Consider the following 22,870-nt stretch of genomic DNA (forward strand, 5'->3'; position numbering starts at 1 on the left):
CAGAGGGCGCACTGTTATTCTTTCATATAACCAACAGAGGGCACTGTGTGATATTGCAGTCACTGTTGTTCTTCCATATAACCAACAGATGGCGCTGTGTGATATTGCAGTCACTGTTATTCTTTCATACAACCAACAGATGGCGCTGTGTGATTTTGCAGTCACTGTTATTCTTTCATATAACCAACAGAGGGCGCACTGTTATTCTTTCACATAACCAACAGATGGCGCTGTGTGATATTGCAGTCACTGTTATTCTTTCATATAACCAACAGAGGGCGCACTGTTATTCTTTCTTATAACCAACAGAGGGCACTGTGTGATTTTGCAGTCACTGTTATTCTTTCATATAACCAACAGAGGGCGCTGTGTGATATTGCAGTCACTGTTATTCTTTCATATAACCAACAGAGGGTGCACTGTTATTCTTTCATATAACCAACAGAGGGCATTGTGGGATATTGCAGTCTCTCCCCAAGTGAACTGTTGGTATAGGAATGATTAAAAGTGACTGCAATCTCAGCTACTCGGGTCGGGTACTGCTGACCCGAGTATAAGCCGAAGTAGACTTTTTCAGCACATTTTGGATGCTGAAAAACTTGGCTTATACTCGGGTATCTTTCTATTCAGGCCTCTCCTATTCAGATTCCAGTCGAATGACAGGTTGGTGGTTTTGCAGCCAAATTGGGCTACTAATTTAAAGCCCTGGCGGGTTTTGAAAGTACTAACTGGCCAAGGTACGGATTAGGGCTACTTTTTGGGCCTTTGGCTGACTTTGGAAAACAGCCAAAGTTTTTCCTTGCACTAATGTGCCAAGCCTGTGTCTCCCAATGCATGTTGGGTAATGTCGTTTTTGTTTAACAATTTGCCAACTTAAATGTAATGCTACAATACCCAGCATGCAATGGGACTGACTTGTGTAGAAGTCGCGAGTAACCAGATTTTGGGATCTGTACCCCCAGTCTCCTGTCACTCTTAAGCACTCGTGTTTTCCGATGACTTTCCTCAATTTCAGACAATTTTAGGGCAAAAAAATCTGCTGGCCACCTAAATGTCAAGAGGTCGACCTGTTTTAAAAATATGTATTGAAATTCTATGTGTTTTAGGGCCTCATGGGACCAGTGTCGGACTGGCCCGGTGGGACACGGGGAAAAGACCTGGTGGGCCCCCGCTGGGCCAGACCCCCTCTCTCGACATTGTTTCTGCAAAAAAAAAAAAAAGGTGCAGCACAACGTGCACGCCGAGCAATGTTGTTTTCGTGGCGCCATACGGGCAAGAGTGCAGAGCGGCACCTTCGTGTCACAGTAGGGGGGGCCCTGGACAGCAGTCCCAGTGGGCCCCCCTAGTCCGACCCTGCATGGGACCACTATACCTCCTGGGCCCCCATCTGTACTTAAACCCGTGGTGACCTGCTGATCTGTCCCATTTTGCTTCATGAAAAAATTAGCGAAACAGTGAAAATCTGAAAAAGGCGTACTTTCACATTTATTTATCAGACTTTTTTGTATCACTGCACACATGGGGCTATTTTGGGGCTACTTTTGAAGTAACTCGTCTCGGCTAGTTTTGTAGCCAACTTTGACTGGTTTTGAAAATGAATACCTGGCAACCCTGGACACACCCTCTTCTTCAGCCTAAAACAAGGTGACAGTGGCTCGTTTTAAAAACAATATTACTAATTATCCCTCTCACCGAAACTGCCCCGTCAGACATCATCTCTATAACACACGCAAGGCAGGTAACACCATCCCCACGTTCCTCACAGCCAGAAAGCAGCCAGCGAGGATGATGCCGATAGTGAACAGACTCGTATAGATACAAGTCGGCCATGAGTTTACAGCGCCGCTATTTCTTCTGGTACAGTAACCACACCGCAGTCTAAAAGTCCCGCAGTAGCGTCACAGGTCTCATATCGCGAGAGTGAGCCGCCACAGCACGCTTATAGAAACACTGCGATGCGGCGTCTCATTTTCTTGTTGTGAGGTAGTGTCTTCTCACTGGGACACGCTAATACCCTAATTACTCATTTTCTGCCCGCAGGGATTTTTTTGTGGCAGGGGGGGAAGCAAAATGTTCCTGCTATCGTTACCAGCAGAGTTACCCTAAAGTACAATTTAGTTGTCTCTGCTCAGAGTTGTGACAGGAAATGAATACCTACTACCCTCACAGACTCTTCTCCCAAATTCTCCTGAAAGGAAATCATTTTTTTAAACGGCTAGTTGCTCTTTTTTTTATTTATATAAATGAAGAGGAGCGTATATTCAGTGAAACTTTTAAACCAGTGCCTAATAATGGTAAAAAACATGGATGAACCCAAAGGCAGACTGTAATTTAAACACAACCGAATGTGATATTTTTTTTACAAAAGTTGTTTTAGGTGTAGTGTTGTTTTAGGTGTAGTGTGCCTTTAATTCAGAGGGCAATACACCACGTGGCCTCACCCTTAGACATTGGCTTTCAAGAGCATCTAGGAGAGCAAATAAAACTTCCTCCCCAAACCTATGCTTACTGATAAGTAAGGCTTTTAGGAGCATCTAGCACTGCGAATAACACTAATAATAATCGTTCCAATATTAATCACGGGGCTTTCAAGAAACAACCACACAAACCACGCCCCTTTAGTATGTAACCCCGCCCTTGTAACGGCATTATATGTGCACCGCTGTGCAGGGAGCGTGCCGTCGGCAGCCACGTGACTAAAACTAAACCAATGAACCGCAAGCTAGATAGAAGAGAGGGACGGACAGCCCTTTCCGCTTTCCTTTTTTGACGGAAGTTCTTCACACGTTGCCGCTGCGGAGCTCTACTCAGACTCATTTGATTTTCCTCCGTGAGGCTTCCGGGCTGAGAGGAGTGATTTTACCACCGATCCACTGCACGAATACTCACCAAACGCCGCAATGGTAAGTAACACACGCAGTGAGCATCGGGGTAGCCGATTTCCTATATTTACTGTTCAAGCGGGTAATCAGTGGGTTCTTTGGTGCGGCAGCTGAGAACACGTGGTGATGTCCTTACTGCGTATCCATGTTCTTGTGCTCGGTTTGGCGATCAGGTGTGAAACTGTTTATACACACGCTTCTGCATTGAATCGTTTACACGAAATCTACGTAATAGTGGATGAATATGCCCGATTGAGTATTCTTATTAAACCCATATGTGGCATAATGGCTTAGCCTAGACTGTATAGGCAACACATGGAAGCACTGCAACACGATACTGCCCTTCCAATCACTACGGCTGCTGCCTTTGCGATTTGTACCCGGTACGATTGTGATGAAGCCAAATAATGAGTTGATGTTGGTATAGGGCTACCTTTGTACCCACAGTAATGAGAGCACATGGTGCTCCTGTATCTTCTGGAGCCTTTGCCCTCCAAAGCTGCTTTTAGAGTCCGACCAAGGATAGCCAGACATAGAAAATCTCTCTATGGTACAGTGGGTTGGACTTTGCTTTTCTACCTTGTCGGTATCCAACACTTTCTTTATCACCCTTATGTAAGGTTCTGCAGAAAATATTGGCACAACTTTTACATTAATGTAATCATTATAACATTTTTGTTTAATCTTGCTCTGCAGGCCGAACCAGAAGTGAACCCCAAAGCCTATCCACTTGCGGATGCCCAGCTCACAAAGACTCTCTTGGATCTTGTTCAGCAAGCAGCAAATTACAAGCAGCTCCGCAAGGGTGCCAATGAAGGTAAGACATGACGAAAACGTAATCTATATGCAGTTAATACCTTGTGTTAATGACAGAGGTGCAAACAAAAATAATACAATAAAACGTAAGATATAACGTAATTTATATGCAGTTAATAACTTGTGTTAAAGACAGAGGTGCAAACAAAATGAATCTTGGTAAATTACCTAACTCAAAATGCCTTGGTTAATGGGCTGCCATGTAATGTGAATCTGGATGAAATGGTAATTTAACCCTGTATTGTGATTTCTATATTGTATTCATTCTGTGTATTGCGTTCATCTCTGAGCTCAGATTAATTGATGGCAGCCCCTTTCTTAAAGGAAAATTATAAATGAATACTTAAACAGTTAATATCAAATTAAGTGGCATATTAAAGAACTTTACCAAACTGGAATATATCTTTAGTAAATATTGCCTTTTTAGATCTCTTGCCTTGAACCATCATTTCATGAAGGTCTCTGTGCTGCCTCAGTGATCTTCTGACCAGAAATACTGCAACTAACAGGAAGCAAAATACACAACTCTGTCTGCTAATTGGCTCATGTGATCTAACGTGTATAGTTTGTGTGCACTGTGAATCCTATGATTCCAGGAGGCGGCCTTATTTTTTTAAATGGCAATTTTCTATTTGATTACCCAATGGCAAATACTACTGAAAGTATATTATGAAAATGGTTTATTTACATGAAGCAGGGTTTTACATATGAGCTGTTTTATGTAATATATTTTCATAGAGACCTTCATTGATCGGTGGTAGTTTTATATTAAATTAGACAATGTCCTATTAGGAAGCAAAGGAATACAGAAAGGAGTGTGCAAAATCTAAAGGTCCGTCCCAAGGACTTGATTTTCTGGATATGGTACTGTTTTTTTTTTTTTTTTTTGTAGTAATCTTGTCACTGGGTATTCAGCCTATAATGTAATAAAGTTATGCAAGTGCTCTGTTTAAAGCAAGTATATATTAGAAGCCTACTTGATTTTAAAACATGCTGTTTTCTCTTCTAGCTACAAAGACCCTTAACAGAGGCATATCTGAGTTCATAGTCATGGCAGCTGATGCAGAACCTCTGGAGATCATTCTACACCTCCCGCTCCTATGTGAGGACAAGAACGTCCCCTATGTGTTTGTGCGTTCCAAGCAGGCACTTGGAAGAGCTTGTGGAGTCTCTAGGCCAGTGATTTCTTGTTCCGTCACCATCAAGGAAGGTTCCCAGCTAAAGCCTCAAATCCAGTCTGTTCAGCAGGCTATTGAGAGGCTACTGGTGTAATCTGATTGTTCTGTGCTCATTCCCCTTTTCAGAAAAGCCGTAAGGAGTTTCATCACACATTCATTTAGTAGCTTTTAAAGAAAACCAGTGGCAAGTTTGTAGCTTTGGCTGGAGCCAGGTTACAACCGCACAACTGAGTGAAATTGGAGTAAAAATTAAACGGCTATTGTATTTGGGTACCATATTAAATTGCCAGTATATTTTTACTTTTTCCCTTTGAAGTTGTTTTGAATGGCTTTTGTTTCCATCAGGCCCTTGAAAGATTTATTTTCATTACACTGACTTGTATTATATGTATTTTTAATAAAAATATACATGTGAAGTCTGTTAGTATTTATTGGGGATGGTTAAAATTTTTACCATACCATAGAGGCTTGCTTGGAATGAGTTAATATTTACACTGACTTTTGCTATGGTGATGACCATGCATGCTTTAGACTGCTTGCACAATGCCTGTTCTGTTGATTATATTCATGGTTTCTGCTATTCTGCAACACTTTTTTTTCTTTTTGTGCCTTTTTTGGCATTCATTCTTATTTGGTTGAGAGGGTCATATATTGGGGGAAAATTCTGGTTAAGTGTCATATATAGATGCACAGTGGGTAGAATAAAAATGCAGAAGTGTATGAGACAATACAGAAGTAGGAATCTAAAGGCAATACAGCTAGAGAAGACATTCTTAAGCTTTGATATAATGAAACCCAAAAAGGTTGAATATTTCTTGAGAACAGTTTAATTACAAGTGCTATAAAGGGAACAAGCCCTGTGGTCCATGAAATTACATTAGATGTGCTAAATATCATTTATAAACATACTGAGAGAACGTAAGAATTTATGAATTTATTTTGGACTTATATACAGTTGAGAGACTGTGAAGGGGTCGGCGAGAAATTATCTAAGAGACTGACATTTTTAATTGGCTGCACCTCTAAGCTATATATTGTTTTTATTGTAAGAATTTATGAGTTGCAAATAGTAGAGAACATTTATATATTATTGACTAGTTCTTCTTGAAATACTCTACAAGGGCATCAACCAACTCCTGCTTCTTGCTCCCTTTCAGTTTGTACCCACGACATGCCTCCTTTAATGCAGGTACGGTCAGCTTTCCAAGAGTTCCATTTTTTACATAGGTCCTTAGCTCATCTTCTGAGATGGAGACATCTGCTTTGGCTTTCTTCTCAACTCGACTGTCGCTGCTGCCACCTGTTGGAGGGCCAAGGTCATAAGAAGGTGGAAAACAGTCGTTCTCACGAAATCACCCAATACTAGTTACACTTGCTGATCCGAAAACTGTACCTACACAGATGGGCTTAAAAATAGTGATACTGAAATCCAAAGAGGGGTTTTATAGGGTATCCAAGACCACAGACACAATATAGCTAATATAAATTATTAATTTACTTTTGCATGTTGTATTAAAGTGGACCTGACACACAAAGCTGTATAATAAGTATTTTTCAAATTAAACCCGAAATCCAATTTCTATTTATTAAATCATTCATAGCTGTCGTAAGCTCATTTTTCAATAATTAAAAATCTCAGCTGTCAATCAAATATTGTCTGCCTCTCCTCTATGCCTTAGCACCTCCTAGATGTCACCAGTACACAACAACTGTGTTTACTCACTGTTTTAAGCTATAAGACATTGGGATGGGTAGCTTTCAAGCCTATGGAATCATAGCACAACATGCATAATAGTGCAAATAATGCATTATTGATCTAGTGTGTCACAGTTTATAAAGAAATACCAACAAGTGTCAGCATTAATCTGCAAGACAATAGTACTCAGAAATCATGTCAAGATTTGCATTGACTTCAGCAATAAAACAAACTATAAAGTTATGATTACAAAGTTCCAGGCAATACTTGTTGGATGTGTTACCATATTACCAACAAGACTCCCCTGTTAGTTGCCAAACCTCAAAACCGTTACCTTGTTTTCGTTTCACAGCTTTGCCCTCTGGGTTGTACCCTGGTGGATAAACAAGCTCTTTAAACTCTTCAGCTAGAGACCCTATGCGACGATCAATCATTTCCACTTTTGGTACTTGAATTATAAAATAGAAATATGCATTATCATAGTGAAAATTGACTCATTTTTCCACAAGACATCAGTAAAGTATTCACATGACATTAATAAAATAAAAGGGTTTATAATAACAAGAGAAAGAAAAGGAGAAAGCATAAACTAAAAGCACCACCTACAGGTCCTGGAAATAACTAATGTAATGGCACATTACATTAGTTAATTTTGGCAGATTCTAGCACCAAAAGATTGCAGACACAAGCAATTAGTGGCTGCATCTGTTTGACCGACAACAGCCAATCTGATTTTGTAATCCCCAAAAAACATTTTCATGCTTGTAATACATGAAAGGCACAGTAGGCTGGAGACACTATGGTAAACCTAGATGGATAACGTGAATTGGTTGAAGTACAGGACCACAAATCTTTCTTCAGTAAAAATGCCTTTATTTGGAACACTGACAGGACCTGGATAAGCAATATTTCAGCCTACACAGAGCCTTTTTTAAAGCTTTAAAGATTTGTGGTGCTGTACTTAAACCAATTTATGCAAGAGGATTGGAAGGTGGCCTTTCAGGGTACGTGCACCAGGACCCAGAAGTAGGGATACACCAAATCCAGGATTCGGTTTGGGATTCGGCATTTTTCAGCAGGATTTCAGATTTGGCCAAATCCTTGTTCCTGGCCAAACCAAATGCAAATCTTAATTTACAAATTAGGGTCAGAAAGTGAAATCATGTGATTTTTCGTCACAAAACAAGGAAGTAAGAAAAAAAAAAAATTCCACTTTTGCTTTTCCTGACCCTAATTTGCATTTCGCCTGAATTTTTCACAAAGGATTCAGGGATTTGGCCGAATCCAAAATAGTGGATTCGGTGCATCCCTAGTTAGAAGCTCTCAGAACACAGCCCTGTACCCTCATGTTTCTATCCATGCTTGTTCCATCACTGGAACGGACTGGGCGCCCTAGGCAACCCAGCCGCCCAGGCCGCTCCCCCCCCCCCCCCCACGCACACATCTAAACGTGAGCGCGCCTGATCTCGACCTGCGCGCGTATGCACATTAGCAGAGAGGAATTAGAGGAGAGCTCTGATGGGAGCGTTTGATGGGCGGGGAGAACATGTGATGGGAGGGGAGAGCCACAGATGGGAGAGGAGAGCGCAACACAGGGACAGTGAACAGGGACTAGAGGTAGGCAGAAGATGGTTTTAGAGGTACGTGCCTGGAGCCCTTCTGTTGTTGCACCCTAGGCAGGTGCCTCTTCTGCCTACCCCTAGTTCCGGCCCTGACTGGAACTGTAACAGCAACAACAATAATTCTGATTCACATCTTCATAAGGAAATAAAAAAGACATTTATGAACAAGACATCAACAGATACTGTAAAGATCTTACATGTCAGATCCTCAATAGGTTCAGGCTCTAGCATATCCAGAGCAAGAGCCTCCAAATTTCGAAAGTGCTGCTGAAGTACTGGGTTCTCAAAACTATCACTCCTGGAAATGGAATTGAAAAACATTGTATCATGGTACTGAACAAAGATGAAAAATCTACAGGATGACAAACTTCATATACTTTTCATAGTTTTTCAGTGCTATCAATATTAGAAGTAATAAAGAAAAAAAATAATACACATTAGCTATTGGGGTAAAACTACATTTAGTTATGTAGTGCTTTCCAGAGTTTTTAGTAGTCAGACTGCTTTTTACTTTTTGACTAATGCTGGTCAAGAAGTTCAGATTTTATTCTTTGTACAACGAATGTTCGGATATTGATTATTCGTTTCAATGCAACGGTCTAAAACGAACCATTCTGATTTCAATTGTAGGATTAAAAAGGGAAAACAAATCAGACAATGTTCGGGCCATTACCTGACAGCAATCATACGAAATAGTGACCATGGATGTCGTCACATAGGCAATACATGCAAAGATAGTATTGTTAACTGATAGAAATTTTAAATGACAGATCACTGTGGTACGAAAATAGTAAGTAACTCTTTAAGCAACTCAGAGACAGTCAGATTCCCAGGACTAGTGGGGCAGCTTGTGCCCATATATGTAAAGCCCTTTTACATAGTTTGATACTATTGGACGGACACCATAAATTGCAAGAGCTGCCTTTTAACAGTAATAAGAATCCACAACTAATATTATTTACTGATATTTCCCCAGTGCAAAATTAAATAATTATATTAACATGTTTTTGGCATTTACATTGCGTTACATACAGTGTCCTTTACATTACATAGGACACTATTATAACTGAAGTGTCTGGGGATGGAGTGAAGAAAATAAGGGAGTGTAAGGGGCCAGTGCTTCTGTGTTTTCAATATATTGCCTCTAGTTTTTACCCCACTCTCCTTCATTCCTCAACTGATATGCGAGATATGTTTAAAATACATATGTTTAGGCAGACCCATTTGTCTAAACATGCTATACTGTGGAATACCTGAAATTAAAGCGCAGTTTATGCACAATTTCCTTCATCTTATCCACTTGCTCTTCATTTGCAGTAATCTTTTCTGGGGTGTCGAGTTTCCGGATGTCATCAGCAAACGGAAGACAAACAAGATTGAAGCCTAACAACAGGGAAACAAGTGGAATCACTTTGTGTTTGTGATTTATACATTTAAGAAACTAAGATTTATATGACTGCTCTCATCAATTTTTTTGATAATATATATAGATGGGGGTTGGGCAAAGAAAAGAGAAAAAGCAGCTAACATTTGGATTGTGTTTCTATTGGACTTGAAAAGTTAATAAAACTCTAAGAAGATGTGTTCCTCTATTTGATTAAGGGTGCTGTTAATCCCAAACCACCTCCATATAATGAATGCATCTCATCACCCTGATAAATTCCACATATTTTTGCTTTTGAATTGCTGCATCACAGTTGTAAAGTCAGGCCTATGCCTCTACTGTATGAGCCCAGTATTGCATGTAGCAATACTATTGGTAGTGATAACCACAATAAGTGATCCCAGAGGAATTCGATTCCTGGTGAGTCATAGGTCAAATGTTTATATAAAACTGTCTGTATCAGCATTTCTCAAATAAGGAAGCCAGCCTAAATTGTGAGATTTTCGTTATATTTGTGGGATAAAACACTGCATTCCAACTGTTCATATGATGTGGGGAGACAGTAGATATTTGTATGACAGTAATATCTGCAGGCACCATAACAGTAATTCCAGTAGTGATGTATCAAATGGGCAGAGCCGGCTGTTGACTTAAATATGTATGCGAAGCCTGAGTGAATATTAAGTTTAACAACTCAGGTCTAAATCATATTAAACAATTATTTTAAGGCAAAATAAAGATTCTAATATTTGAAGCAGAGAGCCTTCAAATGCAAAATAAAAGCATCAACGTATATAACAGGCCTTTAGATGCAGAGAAAGTGTTTTGCTCTGTTAGCAAGCAACCAGAGTGCCAGAAAACCCACAGCAAATGTAGACACTAATTATAGTATTAACATAGACTTGAGCCATAACCATCAGGACCAGGAGGGAAAATTCTCATACTCAACTAGACCCAGAAGGGCAAAGATTCCTGATACTGATTGGCTAGTGTTTTAGTATGTCCATACTATGGTAATTGTATAGATTGTCAGAACTGTGTTTGTGGACAGATCCAAAGAGAAAGTAATTGGGCCATTCCGGAGCAGTCACAGGGGATTTTCTGTGAAATTACAAGGTGGTTCCAATTTTCATGTAGCTGTAATTCATTTAAAAAGCACTTTACTCCGTATAACAGGGATTTAGTGGCTTATCATAGCTTGGGCTGTCAATCAACAGCGACCACCATCTACTGCTTTTGATGGGCTACACAACCACAGCTCATTTCAAGAGGCACACTGAGGGTAGAGGAACTCTGTAGGGGTACAATACAATCTAGTTTTTTCTATATTTTTAATATTTATGGATTATACTCATGGGTACCTATTTTATATGTATTATTGCTATTTATGATTTTTACTAAACAACCCTTTTAAGAGGGTCTTCTCCTTTAAATAAATGTATAAAGCTTGTCCATATATAGGGAAGGTTTAAATAGAAAATAGTGCACAGTTCATATCTGCTTAGACTCACCAGAAGGTGCGCTCTGCATATTTTGATCATCCAATTCCTCATCCTGGGGAACCAATGCCACAAAGCGAGGGGGGGTGTTTCTGCGAGGTGTGTACCTACAGATGGCCATCACTTGCCGAGCTAGGCACCTTGTAAGCAAAGCATTAAACAGAGTGGTGCTTCCTGGAAAAAAAATATGTTTTACAACCCATTCAGTTCAAAAATAAAATACTCCAATTATGAACCATTATAAACATCAAATTACTCTATGGTCATACTGGCTTACCATAGAACTATTGTTTCTCACAGTGGCGCCTAGCAGAATTCTCATCAGCACATAATTACCATATATAAAACTTGTAACATTATGCACTTTCTATATTTAATTACTGTGAGAGTGGGCCTAGGATGTCAGGTTCTCTAGTGCCCCCTGGAATATCCAGTTGCACACTGAATTAGTCAAATGATTAACTACATAAACAGTTTAAATAAAACAGAATGTTAAAAGTAATGTCAATCCAAAAAATAGTTTTATTTATTTTTTGCTTACTAAAAGAAAACACAATTCTAAGAAACCGTGCAATATGTGTTGATTACAACTTTCCTATGATTTTTAAGTTATTTGTATATGAATTACTATTAAAAACAGCATTTGTCCCTTTCTATTCTCTGCCCTGATGGTTTAGAGTAGACTGTTGATACAATGTAAGGCAAGCTGGCTGATTAACAGACCTATCTTTGTTGGGGAACTAAGACTTTTGCAACAGTTTAAGTTAAGCAATTGTTTTTACAAATAACTTTAAAATCACAATTTTTTTATTAATGTACATTGGAAAGTTGCTTAGAAATATGGGGCAAATTTACTAAAGGGCGAAGTGGCTAATGCTGGCGAAAATTCGCCAGCATGACATCATTTCGGCACTTCACCGATTTACTAATGGGCGCTGGCATAATTACGCTGGCGAAGGAGATATATACGCCCGGCATATTTTCGCGAAAGAGCGTTACTACGCAAATTCACAGTTTTTGTTTTTACTGAACGTTACCTCTATCACCAGACTTGTCTTCGCCACCTCAGACCAGGTGAAGTGCAATAGATTAGATAGGACTTGGCGTCTGTTCCTTTTTACAGGGTGATAGGCAATAAAGATTACACTTTTTTTTGGGTTCCCTCCTTCCCCCCTACATTTCCTTACATATGGCACACAAACTATACTGTAGGCTCATGTGTAGGGCAATATAACAACTTTATTTTCTTTTATTAAGCTTCCCTGGGCTTGTGTAGTGAGTGTACTGTATTTGCTGCAACATATACGTCCATTGAAATTTAACTTCCCGCCGTATGCAAATTAACGCTAGCGCAACTTCGCTATGCCTGTCAACGACGAAGCTTTGCAACTTAGTGAATTAGCTTTGTCTGTGCGAAGTTGCGCCTGGCGAAGTGTGGCGAATTTTCGTCCGTTAGTGAATTTCCCCCTAATGTTTTCTTTTATTAGGCAAATTTTTATTTTGGGGTTGACTTGCCCTAAATAATATATAATCTATTTTATATAATCGAATTACAGCAACTGCTACTGATCCTACTAGAAGTCATGCAAAAGACTGAACTGGTTCAGTTTGGAAAGTTCCATTACTCCTTTCACATTAAAAATGAATAATCAAATCACACTTCATATTTACATCTAGTTGAAACCATAATTTAAAGCAGGTTTTCAGACATTCTGGGTTCAGGACCCTATTTTTAAACCAGTATATGTTCAGGACCAGTAAGCTCACAACAAGGAGACCGACAACAAAACAGATGTAACAAAAGTAATGGCGATACAGTTCTTATAGCTTGGAGAGCATAATTATGTACCTCTAATATAACTCTCATAAACTGATAAGAAAATTCATCAAATAGTCTTAATCATCTGACACAAATTGAAAGCAACTTGTACCAACTTTATCTCCTTGTGACATATGCACCCACATTTGTTCTTGCAGCTAGTACATTGGTATCAGTTATAATCATCTCCCCACAGTCACACCCAAAATCCAGACTGCATATGAACGCAAGCAAATTGTACAACTGACTAAATTAATTTTCTTTATCAAATTCCAGACCGCATATGAACACAAACAAATTGTAAACAGCATTTCCAATGTAATAAATTATTTTAACCCCTTATCCTAAGCTGAGCATTACTAAATGGTATGACTATGTCAGAAGGGATTGTGAAATTTTGAATACTGACTGCAGTCAGACCTCTGCTTGAATCAGAAGGATAAAAACAAAGGGACAGTGGGGTGGTGTGTGTTTTTCTAAATGGTATGACTAATAATAATTCTAAAATAATTAAATTTTCCTTATTTCTTTATCAAATTCCAGACCACATATAAACACAAGCAAATTATAAACAGTATTTTCAATGTAATAAATTATTTTAAACCCTTATCCTAAGCTGACCATTACTAAATTGTATGACATTAATAATAATTCTAAAATAATTAAAGTTTCCTTATTTCTTTATCAAATTTAATATCAATCGTCGTCTTACAAAGTCATCGCTTTAAACTCCACACGAACCCCACATACCGAATGGCTTATCAGCCAATTATTTAGAAATCTGTTACAGACAAAGGATTCAACACAGCCGTAAAGGACTACATCTACTGTTGGTGTGCATCTATTATTAAACCAACACAAACACAACAAGGAAGGTGTCTACATTACACCAGTTTTAGGTCTCTTATACACAGGCATTTTTTTATGCTTCTGAGACTCAGGATTGAGCGAACCCAAACACATCAGATGGTTAATTCCATTATATTCTGCCTGGTTGTACTCACAGCCTATCAAGAGTTTCTTTTGTGGCATTTGTGTTTCATATCTTTTTAGACAGCACGTGCTGCTTTTTCTTAGGCTGGACAAGCATTTAGAAGAAAGGATTGCGTTTGGAGCATAAATAAACTCACTTAGGTGTGTTTAAAAAAACAGATATAAAGGCAATATATGCATTTTTTACACACTCAACGTACGTTTGAAAAAATAAAGCCCTTATGTAAATGTCATTAAAATATTTAACATGCCTTTATCATTCATTTAAGCAATAAAAACATTGAGGTCCATTTAATTAACAGAATTTCCTCCTATAAAATTCGATTCCTTACCAGTGATAATAGATTCTTCTGGATAGATAAACTGGGCAGGTCTGGTGAAATGATGTTTTTTTAAACAGCTGATAGGTTTGAATCCAATCAGCACTAAGCCAGGTTCATCAAATCTCTTTAGCTGCTCGGTCTCGTCCTTTTCCAAGACAATCTGGCGATTTCCATATGTCTAGAATAAGAAAAGGATGACCAGGATTATAACTGCTTGTCAATATAAACCACTTATTCAACCATTTCTTTTATAAAAGCTTTCAAGTGTAGCATTTATCTTTATTTCAGTTCTGGTTTCTGCACCTGAGATCTCTTGGTGTCACTAGGAAGCAACAGGCTCCCTGTGTTACTATGGAAGATCCTGGTCTTTGTCTTCACCGGCTCATTTGATTCACGGTAAAGCCTCACTGTGGGTGGTTTTACAGCTTTCTGCACCAAGTTATAAACGCCCACAGTAAGACCAACATCAGGCCCAAGCTTTAAATTCAGTCTGCAGAAAAGCAAATAGTAATTAGATTTGAGGTAAACAATAATAACTTATAGCCTGATGCAAAACTTTATAGACCCTACTCTACACCTAAGACATACCTTTATCATGATCTTTCCCAAAAAGTGATCCATCTAATAGGAGACTGTGGTACCCATTATCATTATACAAAAATATAGACGAAATGCACGCTTAGTTAGATTTAACAGAAATAAATGTCCAGCACTAAAGTAAGGCGGCTTGGGAAAGTAGTGTAATAATTGCATTAAGGTTTCAATAAGCTGAGGAGTTTTAATAATAATAATAACAACAACAACAATTGGTTTCATGAGTACATGAAGAAATAAATAATTCCACCTCACTGCTGGAGAATCATAATAATGCCCCCTATAACCATTACATGAGAGAAGGAACTTGATTGTTGTTGTACGGGAATACACCATTATATTCGTTTGTGTGCACCTCCAAGGCCCACAAAAGACTGGACATGACATGTGAATAAACCAAAAAACTATACTGATTCTGAAGTGAGAAACTGATTGCAAGGAAGTAGTTTGTGCAAGCTAATATGGCAGTAGCATGAGGCTGCAAAAGAATCAAATCCCTTTGGATGTACCATTTAGTTGAAATCACATGAGCATCCAGCAACTACGGAGCACTCGGAGTGGTGTGTTAAAATCATTAAACTTTAATAATCCATATTAAAAGATAATATCAGCGCAACAGCATACATAATATCAGATCATCCGCTTAACGCGTTTCATGGCTTCTCGCCACTTCATCAGAATGTTACGTGCAGCATGGAGGTGAGAGTGTGAGAGAGATGTGATGCTCCCCGTATTTGGCTTTATAAGTTGAAATCACATATCTATCTAGATAGTCCTTTCTGTAAGTCTGGCATCAGAAATAAGGCCTTCAGAAGCACTCAAGAATTTCAAAATTATTAAGAACACATTAGCTGGATGTGACTCTTTTCATCTGTAGGAGCAGACAAGCTGTTCTTCAAACCTCTGCACTCACCTTGACAGGGCCCTCTTCCTTGCTTCCTTGGCCCGTACCTTCTTTAAGAGATCATCCAGTTTTTCAGAAGCCTTAAATTGCACCACAAGATCCTCATCCTCAGCAGTGTTAACAATGTCACGATAAAACAAAGAGATGTCAAATCCTCCAGGTTTCTCAAGGTGCATTAGATCCAAAAATATCCCTATGAAAAATGTTATTTGTAGAAGAATATTACACACATCCACACACACAAGGACATTTAAATGAGTACATATTAGTGGTATCCTTATAGTAAGGATGGATTCTAAAAATATCTAGCATGAAGGGCTACTCTGATTGTAAATTTATTCTGCAATCTGTGTAGCCAATATCCATATGAATCCATATATCCATCCTGAATCTAAATCAATGGCCAAACAATTCTATTGGGTTTATTTAATGTTTAAATGTCTTTTAGCAGACTTTAAATATGGTGTTCCAAATTACAGAAAGATTCCTTATCCAGAAAGCCCCAAGTCCTTAGCTTTCCAGATAATAGATCCTATATCAATACTTCTACATGCTGAATGCCCACAAACTTTCTACAACAGACAACCCAATGCACCATAAACTACACTGTAGCTTTCTGCTCTACTACAAAATGTATCAGCTTCAATGCACAGTATAAACTTGCAGTGTATTTTATACAGATTACAAACTTAAATTTTACATACCCTGATTTTTAGGTTTTCCCACATGTTACACTATTTTGTGGATTATGCATTTCACAGATTTTACACAATTTCTTCTAGTCCCCTGAAAATGAGGGTTCTACTGTACACCTTTTCTGCATAAAATAAAATATGAAACCAAGATTCTCATTTAGTGTGAAAGAAAGCATCTCTTCCTCACCCATGTCCTTAAGGTCCTCTGCCTTGGCTCTTGCCTGTTTCGCTTTGGCTGGGTCATTTGCATGAGGGTTGTCTTCATTAGTAAACAGCATTATGCGCTTGTGGCTCATTTTGACTTTTACATTGCTAAAGAGATTTGAGCAAAGCCAAAGAGCCTCCCCCAAAGAAAAGTCTCCACCACACCCAATAGTGTCACAGAATAATGCTCTTCCCTTTTCCTCTTTGTACTTATCCAGATCAAGGATGCGCTTAGCACCTACAAAGAGATAAACAGCAAGCAAGAAAATGTTGTGGGAAACATATTTTTATAAACATCAGTCAGGAGTTGTTCACCTTCCAACACTTTTTTCAGTTTAGTTCAGATAGTTCACCAGAATTAGACTGTTTTCCTAATATTGAAGTGTAAAGTTACATTTTTCACCTTCTAAAGCAGCTTGGGGGGTGGGGGGGAGGTCGATGACCCTGTAAACTTTTCTAATTTGAAACATTTAGTTGATAAAGTTTTAAAAATTGATATTATAGTTGCCAATACTCCAGATATGCTGCTGAAAATGTATCAACTAAATGTTACAAAATTGTAAGAGTTAAAATACAAACACGAATCACCCCTTGATTTTTATCCTTCTAATTCCGGTGGAGGTCTGACTAAAGTCAGTATTCAAAAATTTCACAATATCCAAAGAATAGAAAAGAACCCCCACTAGAACAGACTAAACTCAGGCAGTCACAAAGTATTATTGACACACTTATTTATAGTTAGTTGAATAGACACTTGATTATGCCACTTATTAAATTATTATAAAGTGCTGTGCAATAAATTATAAAGTGCAGTGCAAGGATTATTAGTGAGGAGCTTAAAAGACCAAAATTCTTTCTGTCCCACAATATTATTAGACAATTAATAGAGTGATACTAAATTGATCACCAATTTCTAAATTACTAGTAGTGCTAAAAAATTATTTAATAATTAATTGACTAAAATGAGAATATTGAATAAATTAGATGATAAAGTGCTACAGTGCTAAATGAATTTAGTAGTCCTTCCTAATTAATAAGGTTCATTTCATTAAATAACTAGACTGCCATTAGATAGGATAAAAATAAGAAATTAATTAAATCATTGCTCAAATTCATGAGAAAAAGGAGGAAAATGAAAAAAGAGAGGGTGGAGTTGTCCCAAAACTACTACCTAATTGGTTCTATCCCTAGGACACCACAAAGGTGGAGAAGGCAGAGTAACCGGGACTGTGGTCTCGTAATTAACTAAGCCCTAAACTGATTTGAGAGACTACGATATACTATAAAACCACAATTCCACGGTCTCCTGGGAGTTTAGTATTGCAGAGAAAGAGAAGGAGTTGAACCGAGCAAGGATTCTTTCCACCACCCTCCAAAATTGGTTTGACCCCAAGTTGAGTATATCGTTTTAAAAGATAACCGGATCTGGAAATGAAACGCCGACGCGCGTTTCGCTATGTTAGCTTTGTCAAGGCGTAATAATAATGTTCCATGGGACGCGAGGTTTAAATTACTTCCGCGTCCTGCGTCACGTCAATCAGTTCTCGCGAGATCTCACCCCGAGATCGCGCGTACTCACACGCTCCCACTACACCTATCGCGAGGAGTGTGTGTACCTCCCTCCTATTGGTGCCGCCGTTGCCATGACACCCATGCCGCAACTCGGAGCCATCTCGCCAGACGTGACACCCCTTGTGGCTCGCCCTTACTCATTCCAATTCTTTACTTGCAGATCCTGCATTAATCTTACCACATCAAGGGCTTCCATACACACAGGGACATTGGGGAGCATTTATTATTTATTTATATAGATCACCATTAAGTCTGAACTTGTTTTTTAATTGAATTATTTATTTTTATAACTTTTTTTAAAAAAGGAAACATTAATTGCTCTAATTGACTACAAATATGAATTATTCCTAAAATTATGTTTATTAATTGTTGATTAAATGAAATTCATAAAATCATAAATGTAGCTTATCATGTGAACTCCTAAAATTTTCTTGTTTTTATAAAATTAATAAAAATTATTAAAAAACTTTTCAGTTTCATGTGGGATTTATTAAATGAATGATGTAAATAAATTATTTTCATTTATCCCATTCGGGGACACCGTATTTAATTTAAAGATCCAATAACTTTCGCGTTTTAACAGGGCCTGTTCAAGGTTTCCTTTTCGAATTCCCATTTCCACCTTCTCCAAGGCCCAGAATTTCATTCTTGATGGATCCATGTGGTGTACTTTTTTAAAATGTTGAGCTACAGTAGAGATAGTTTTTTCATTTTTATTGTTTGCTGTTCTAATGGCACTACAGTGTTGCTGCATCCTAGTTTTTAACATCTGTGTGGTCATGCCTATATACTGTTTCATACATGGACATTCAATGCAGTAGATTACACCTTGGGTCCTGCAATTTATGTAGTCATTAACCCTGTGGGTCTTACCAAAACGATCTACAAAGGTAGTCATTAACCCTGTGGGTCTTACCAAAACGATCTACAAAGGTAGTGATTTTTTGTAACTTAATGCACATGTTGCAGTCCCCACAGGGAAAACACCCATAATTTTTTTGACATTTGTTCCGTGAGTTTTGAAAATGACTTCTTGTGAGCATGTCTCTCAAATTGGGACTGCGCTTATAACATATTGCTGCTCGCTCTTGCAGTATGGATCCAAGGGTGTTATCTTCCAGGAGTATTGGCCAATGTTTATCCAAAATTGCCTGTATTTGTATATAGCTCACAAATACAGGCAATTTTGGATAAACATTGGCCAATAATGCATTAAGTTACAAAAAATCACTACCTTTGTAGATCGTTTTGGTAAGACCCACATAAATGAAAATAATTTATTTACATCATTCATTTAATAAATCCCACATGAAACTGAAAAGTTTTTTAATAATTTTTATTAATTTTATAAAAACAAGAAAATTTTAGGAGTTCACATGATAAGCTACATTTATGATTTTATGAATTTCATTTAATCAACAATTAATAAACATAATTTTAGGAATAATTCATATTTGTAGTCAATTAGAGCAATTAATGTTTCCTTTTTTAAAAAAAGTTATAAAAATAAATAATTCAATTAAAAAACAAGTTCAGACTTAATGGTGATCTATATAAATAAATAATAAATGCTCCCCAATGTCCCTGTGTGTATGGAAGCCCTTGATGTGGTAAGATTAATGCAGGATCTGCAAGTAAAGAATTGGAATGAGTAAGGGCGAGCCACAAGGGGTGTCACGTCTGGCGAGATGGCTCCGAGTTGCGGCATGGGTGTCATGGCAACGGCGGCACCAATAGGAGGGAGGTACACGCACTCCTCGCGATAGGTGTAGTGGGAGCGTGTGAGTACGCGCGATCTCGGGGTGAGATCTCGCGAGAACTGATTGACGTGACGCAGGACGCGGAAGTAATTTAAACCTCGCGTCCCATGGAACATTATTATTACGCCTTGACAAAGCTAACATAGCGAAACGCGCGTCGGCATTTCATTTCCAGATCCGGTTATCTTTTAAAACGATATACTCAACTTGGGGTCAAACCAATTTTGGAGGGTGGTGGAAAGAATCCTTGCTCGGTTCAACTCCTTCTCTTTCTCTGCAATACTAAACTCCCAGGAGACCGTGGAATTGTGGTTTTATAGTATATCGTAGTCTCTCAAATCAGTTTAGGGCTTAGTTAATTACGAGACCACAGTCCCGGTTACTCTGCCTTCTCCACCTTTGTGGTGTCCTAGGGATAGAACCAATTAGGTAGTAGTTTTGGGACAACTCCACCCTCTCTTTTTTCATTTTCCTCCTTTTCTCATGAATTTGAGCAATGATTTAATTAATTTCTTATTTTTATCCTATCTAATGGCAGTCTAGTTATTTAATGAAATGAACCTTATTAATTAGGAAGGACTACTAAATTCATTTAGCACTGTAGCACTTTATCATCTAATTTATTCAATATTCTCATTTTAGTCAATTAATTATTAAATAATTTTTTAGCACTACTAGTAATTTAGAAATTGGTGATCAATTTAGTATCACTCTATTAATTGTCTAATAATATTGTGGGACAGAAAGAATTTTGGTCTTTTAAGCTCCTCACTAATAATCCTTGCACTGCACTTTATAATTTATTGCACAGCACTTTATAATAATTTAATAAGTGGCATAATCAAGTGTCTATTCAACTAACTATAAATAAGTGTGTCAATAATACTTTGTGACTGCCTGAGTTTAGTCTGTTCTAGTGGGGGTTCTTTTCTATTCTTTGGATATTGTGAAAATTGTAAGAGTCTGCGCTTGAATTACAGAGATGCTAGACTGAAAACACCAGAGACAGGGACATTAATCTTTAAACTTGGAAAAATTATGAAAAATAGAAAGTAATTGAAAAAAGTATTTTTTCTGTTGAACAATCTGAAAACAACTGAACTAAAAAATAGTGTATGGAAGGCGAACAACCCCTTTAATAGTGCTCCTTCAGCAGACTACTGTACTAAAATCTGTTTTTAATAGAGCAAACACAGTTGCTGAAGTATTCAGCTCCATGAACAGATAGCTATTTCAATAAATGACCCACTACCTGGGAGTTGTAGTTCAGCAACATATATCGACCCATGGATAAGAAACTTTCTACCAATGTGCCATTCTATTCTACTTCCCCTGTTAATCCAATTCAGGCCAACTTTAGGTTTATCTGACAGATCAGTAGTCTCGGTTTCCTCTTATTCCTGCATCTACTGTTGCCCTATCTACCATTAAGGGCACTGGCACATAAAACAACTATCCTATCAAATTACAGAATGGTATTTTGAAACAGTGCCCCTTCTTGGAGGTTAATATCTAGCCATGTGTACCTGGGGTATCCAAATCATGAAGGACACAGAGGTGTTTGAATGGATCACAGTTAGTGCTCTCACGAGTGCCAAAGAACACTACAGACAGGAGGTCATGGTCACTGCTAATGATCTTGCTGGCGTAGACACTGCGAATGCACTATGAAAATAAATCAGCATTTTCAGGATATATTTTCCTTTAATTAATAGAAACCACACAATGTTAAAAACTGGAAAAATACACAAGGCAATCTCACCTGCAAAGTAAGGTCAAATGGGGTCAATTCACCATCGATACTCTCAAACATCGGCTTGGAGGCATCAACAAGGAAGATTAGACTGTCACGACCCGAAAAACGAAAAGCTATTTCACAAAACAAAAAAATGGACAATTAAAAGAAGAGTCATTTTTGCATGTGCTTTCTTCTGTGATAAAGCCAAAAACACTTTTTAAATTGAGGACAATGTCCCTTTAAAGGAATTGTTCAGTATGAAAATAAAAACTGGGTAAATGGAAAGGCTGTGCAAAATATCAAATGTTGCTAATATAGTTAGCCAAAAATGTAATGTATAAAGGCTGGAGTGACTGGATGTCTAACATAATAGCCAGAACACTACTTCCTGCTTTTCAGCTCTCTTGGTTTCCACTGACTGGTTACCCTGGTGACCAAGCAGTGACCAATCAGTGACTTGAGGGGGCCACATGGGTCATATCTCTTGCTTTTGAATCTTAGCTGAATGCTAAGGATCAATTGCAAACTCACTGAACAGTTATGTCCCATGTGACTCCCCTTCAAGTCGCTGACTAACTCAGAGTTAGAGAGCTGAAAAGCAGGAAGTTGGATTCTGGATATTATATTAGACATCCAGTCACTCCAGCCTTTATACATTACATTTTTGCCTAACTAACTATATTAGAATTACTTTTCATTTTGTACAACCTATTTATCCAGTTTTTATTTTTACACTGAACTGTTCCTTTAATGAAATGATTTTGTCGTCACTTACCACTGGCATCACTTTCTCCTTCTTCCTGTTCCTCATCATCTTCAACTTCCTGATTTACGAAGTGATCCCCCCATTCAGTCATTTTTGGGTCTTGGAAACAATGGAAGAATTGTTTTATATATGAACTCAGAGCATGTCCTCTGAATGAATTATCCTCCAATGTAGAGCTTTGTAATGTTTCTTTCCTTTTGACAGTGCTGAAAATGTAACTTAGCACAGTGGGATGTCTAACTCGTGGCCTTCATGATATCGTTATCACCCCATCCATGGGCTTCACTGACCTTTATTATATAATACAGGTAGGGGATCTGTAATACGGAAACCCGTTATCCAGAAAGCTCTGAATTACAGAACGGACTTCTCCAGTAGACTCCATTTTATGCAAATAATCCAAATTATTTTCTTTTTCTCTGTAG

At 38.1% G+C, this 22,870-nt stretch overlaps 3 protein-coding genes across 3 annotated transcripts in view; 1 reads left to right on the plus strand and 2 right to left on the minus strand.

The window, feature by feature from the left end:
* LOC121403084 (meiosis inhibitor protein 1-like) overlaps positions 1-2,544 on the minus strand; it is a 34,723-nt gene extending 32,179 nt beyond the window's left edge. Inside the window, exon 1 of the mRNA XM_041590638.1 lies at positions 1,693-2,544. Coding sequence (XP_041446572.1) covers positions 1,693-1,830 — 138 coding nt within the window. The 5' untranslated portion in view covers positions 1,831-2,544. The remainder of the gene's footprint in view (positions 1-1,692) is intronic.
* A 271-nt stretch (positions 2,545-2,815) lies between these two features.
* snu13.L (small nuclear ribonucleoprotein 13 L homeolog) lies at positions 2,816-5,292 on the plus strand. The gene is given in 3 exon segments (NM_001087255.1): positions 2,816-2,903; positions 3,579-3,699; positions 4,708-5,292. Coding segments are annotated over 3 exon segments (387 nt in total). The 5' UTR covers positions 2,816-2,900; the 3' UTR covers positions 4,971-5,292.
* A 388-nt stretch (positions 5,293-5,680) lies between these two features.
* On the minus strand, positions 5,681-22,545 carry xrcc6.L (X-ray repair complementing defective repair in Chinese hamster cells 6 L homeolog; the record flags this gene model as incomplete). Its single annotated transcript, NM_001088805.1, is given in 12 exon segments — positions 5,681-6,176; positions 6,907-7,020; positions 8,392-8,492; positions 9,448-9,577; positions 11,090-11,251; positions 14,222-14,390; positions 14,516-14,702; positions 15,720-15,903; positions 16,593-16,847; positions 21,468-21,606; positions 21,704-21,810; positions 22,455-22,545. Coding segments are annotated over 12 exon segments (1,836 nt in total). The 3' UTR covers positions 5,681-5,970.
* Positions 22,546-22,870: the final 325 nt, after the last annotated feature.

Source organism: Xenopus laevis, chromosome 4L (genome assembly GCF_017654675.1).
Source record: "Xenopus laevis strain J_2021 chromosome 4L, Xenopus_laevis_v10.1, whole genome shotgun sequence".
NCBI classification, from domain to species: Eukaryota; Metazoa; Chordata; class Amphibia; order Anura; family Pipidae; genus Xenopus; species Xenopus laevis.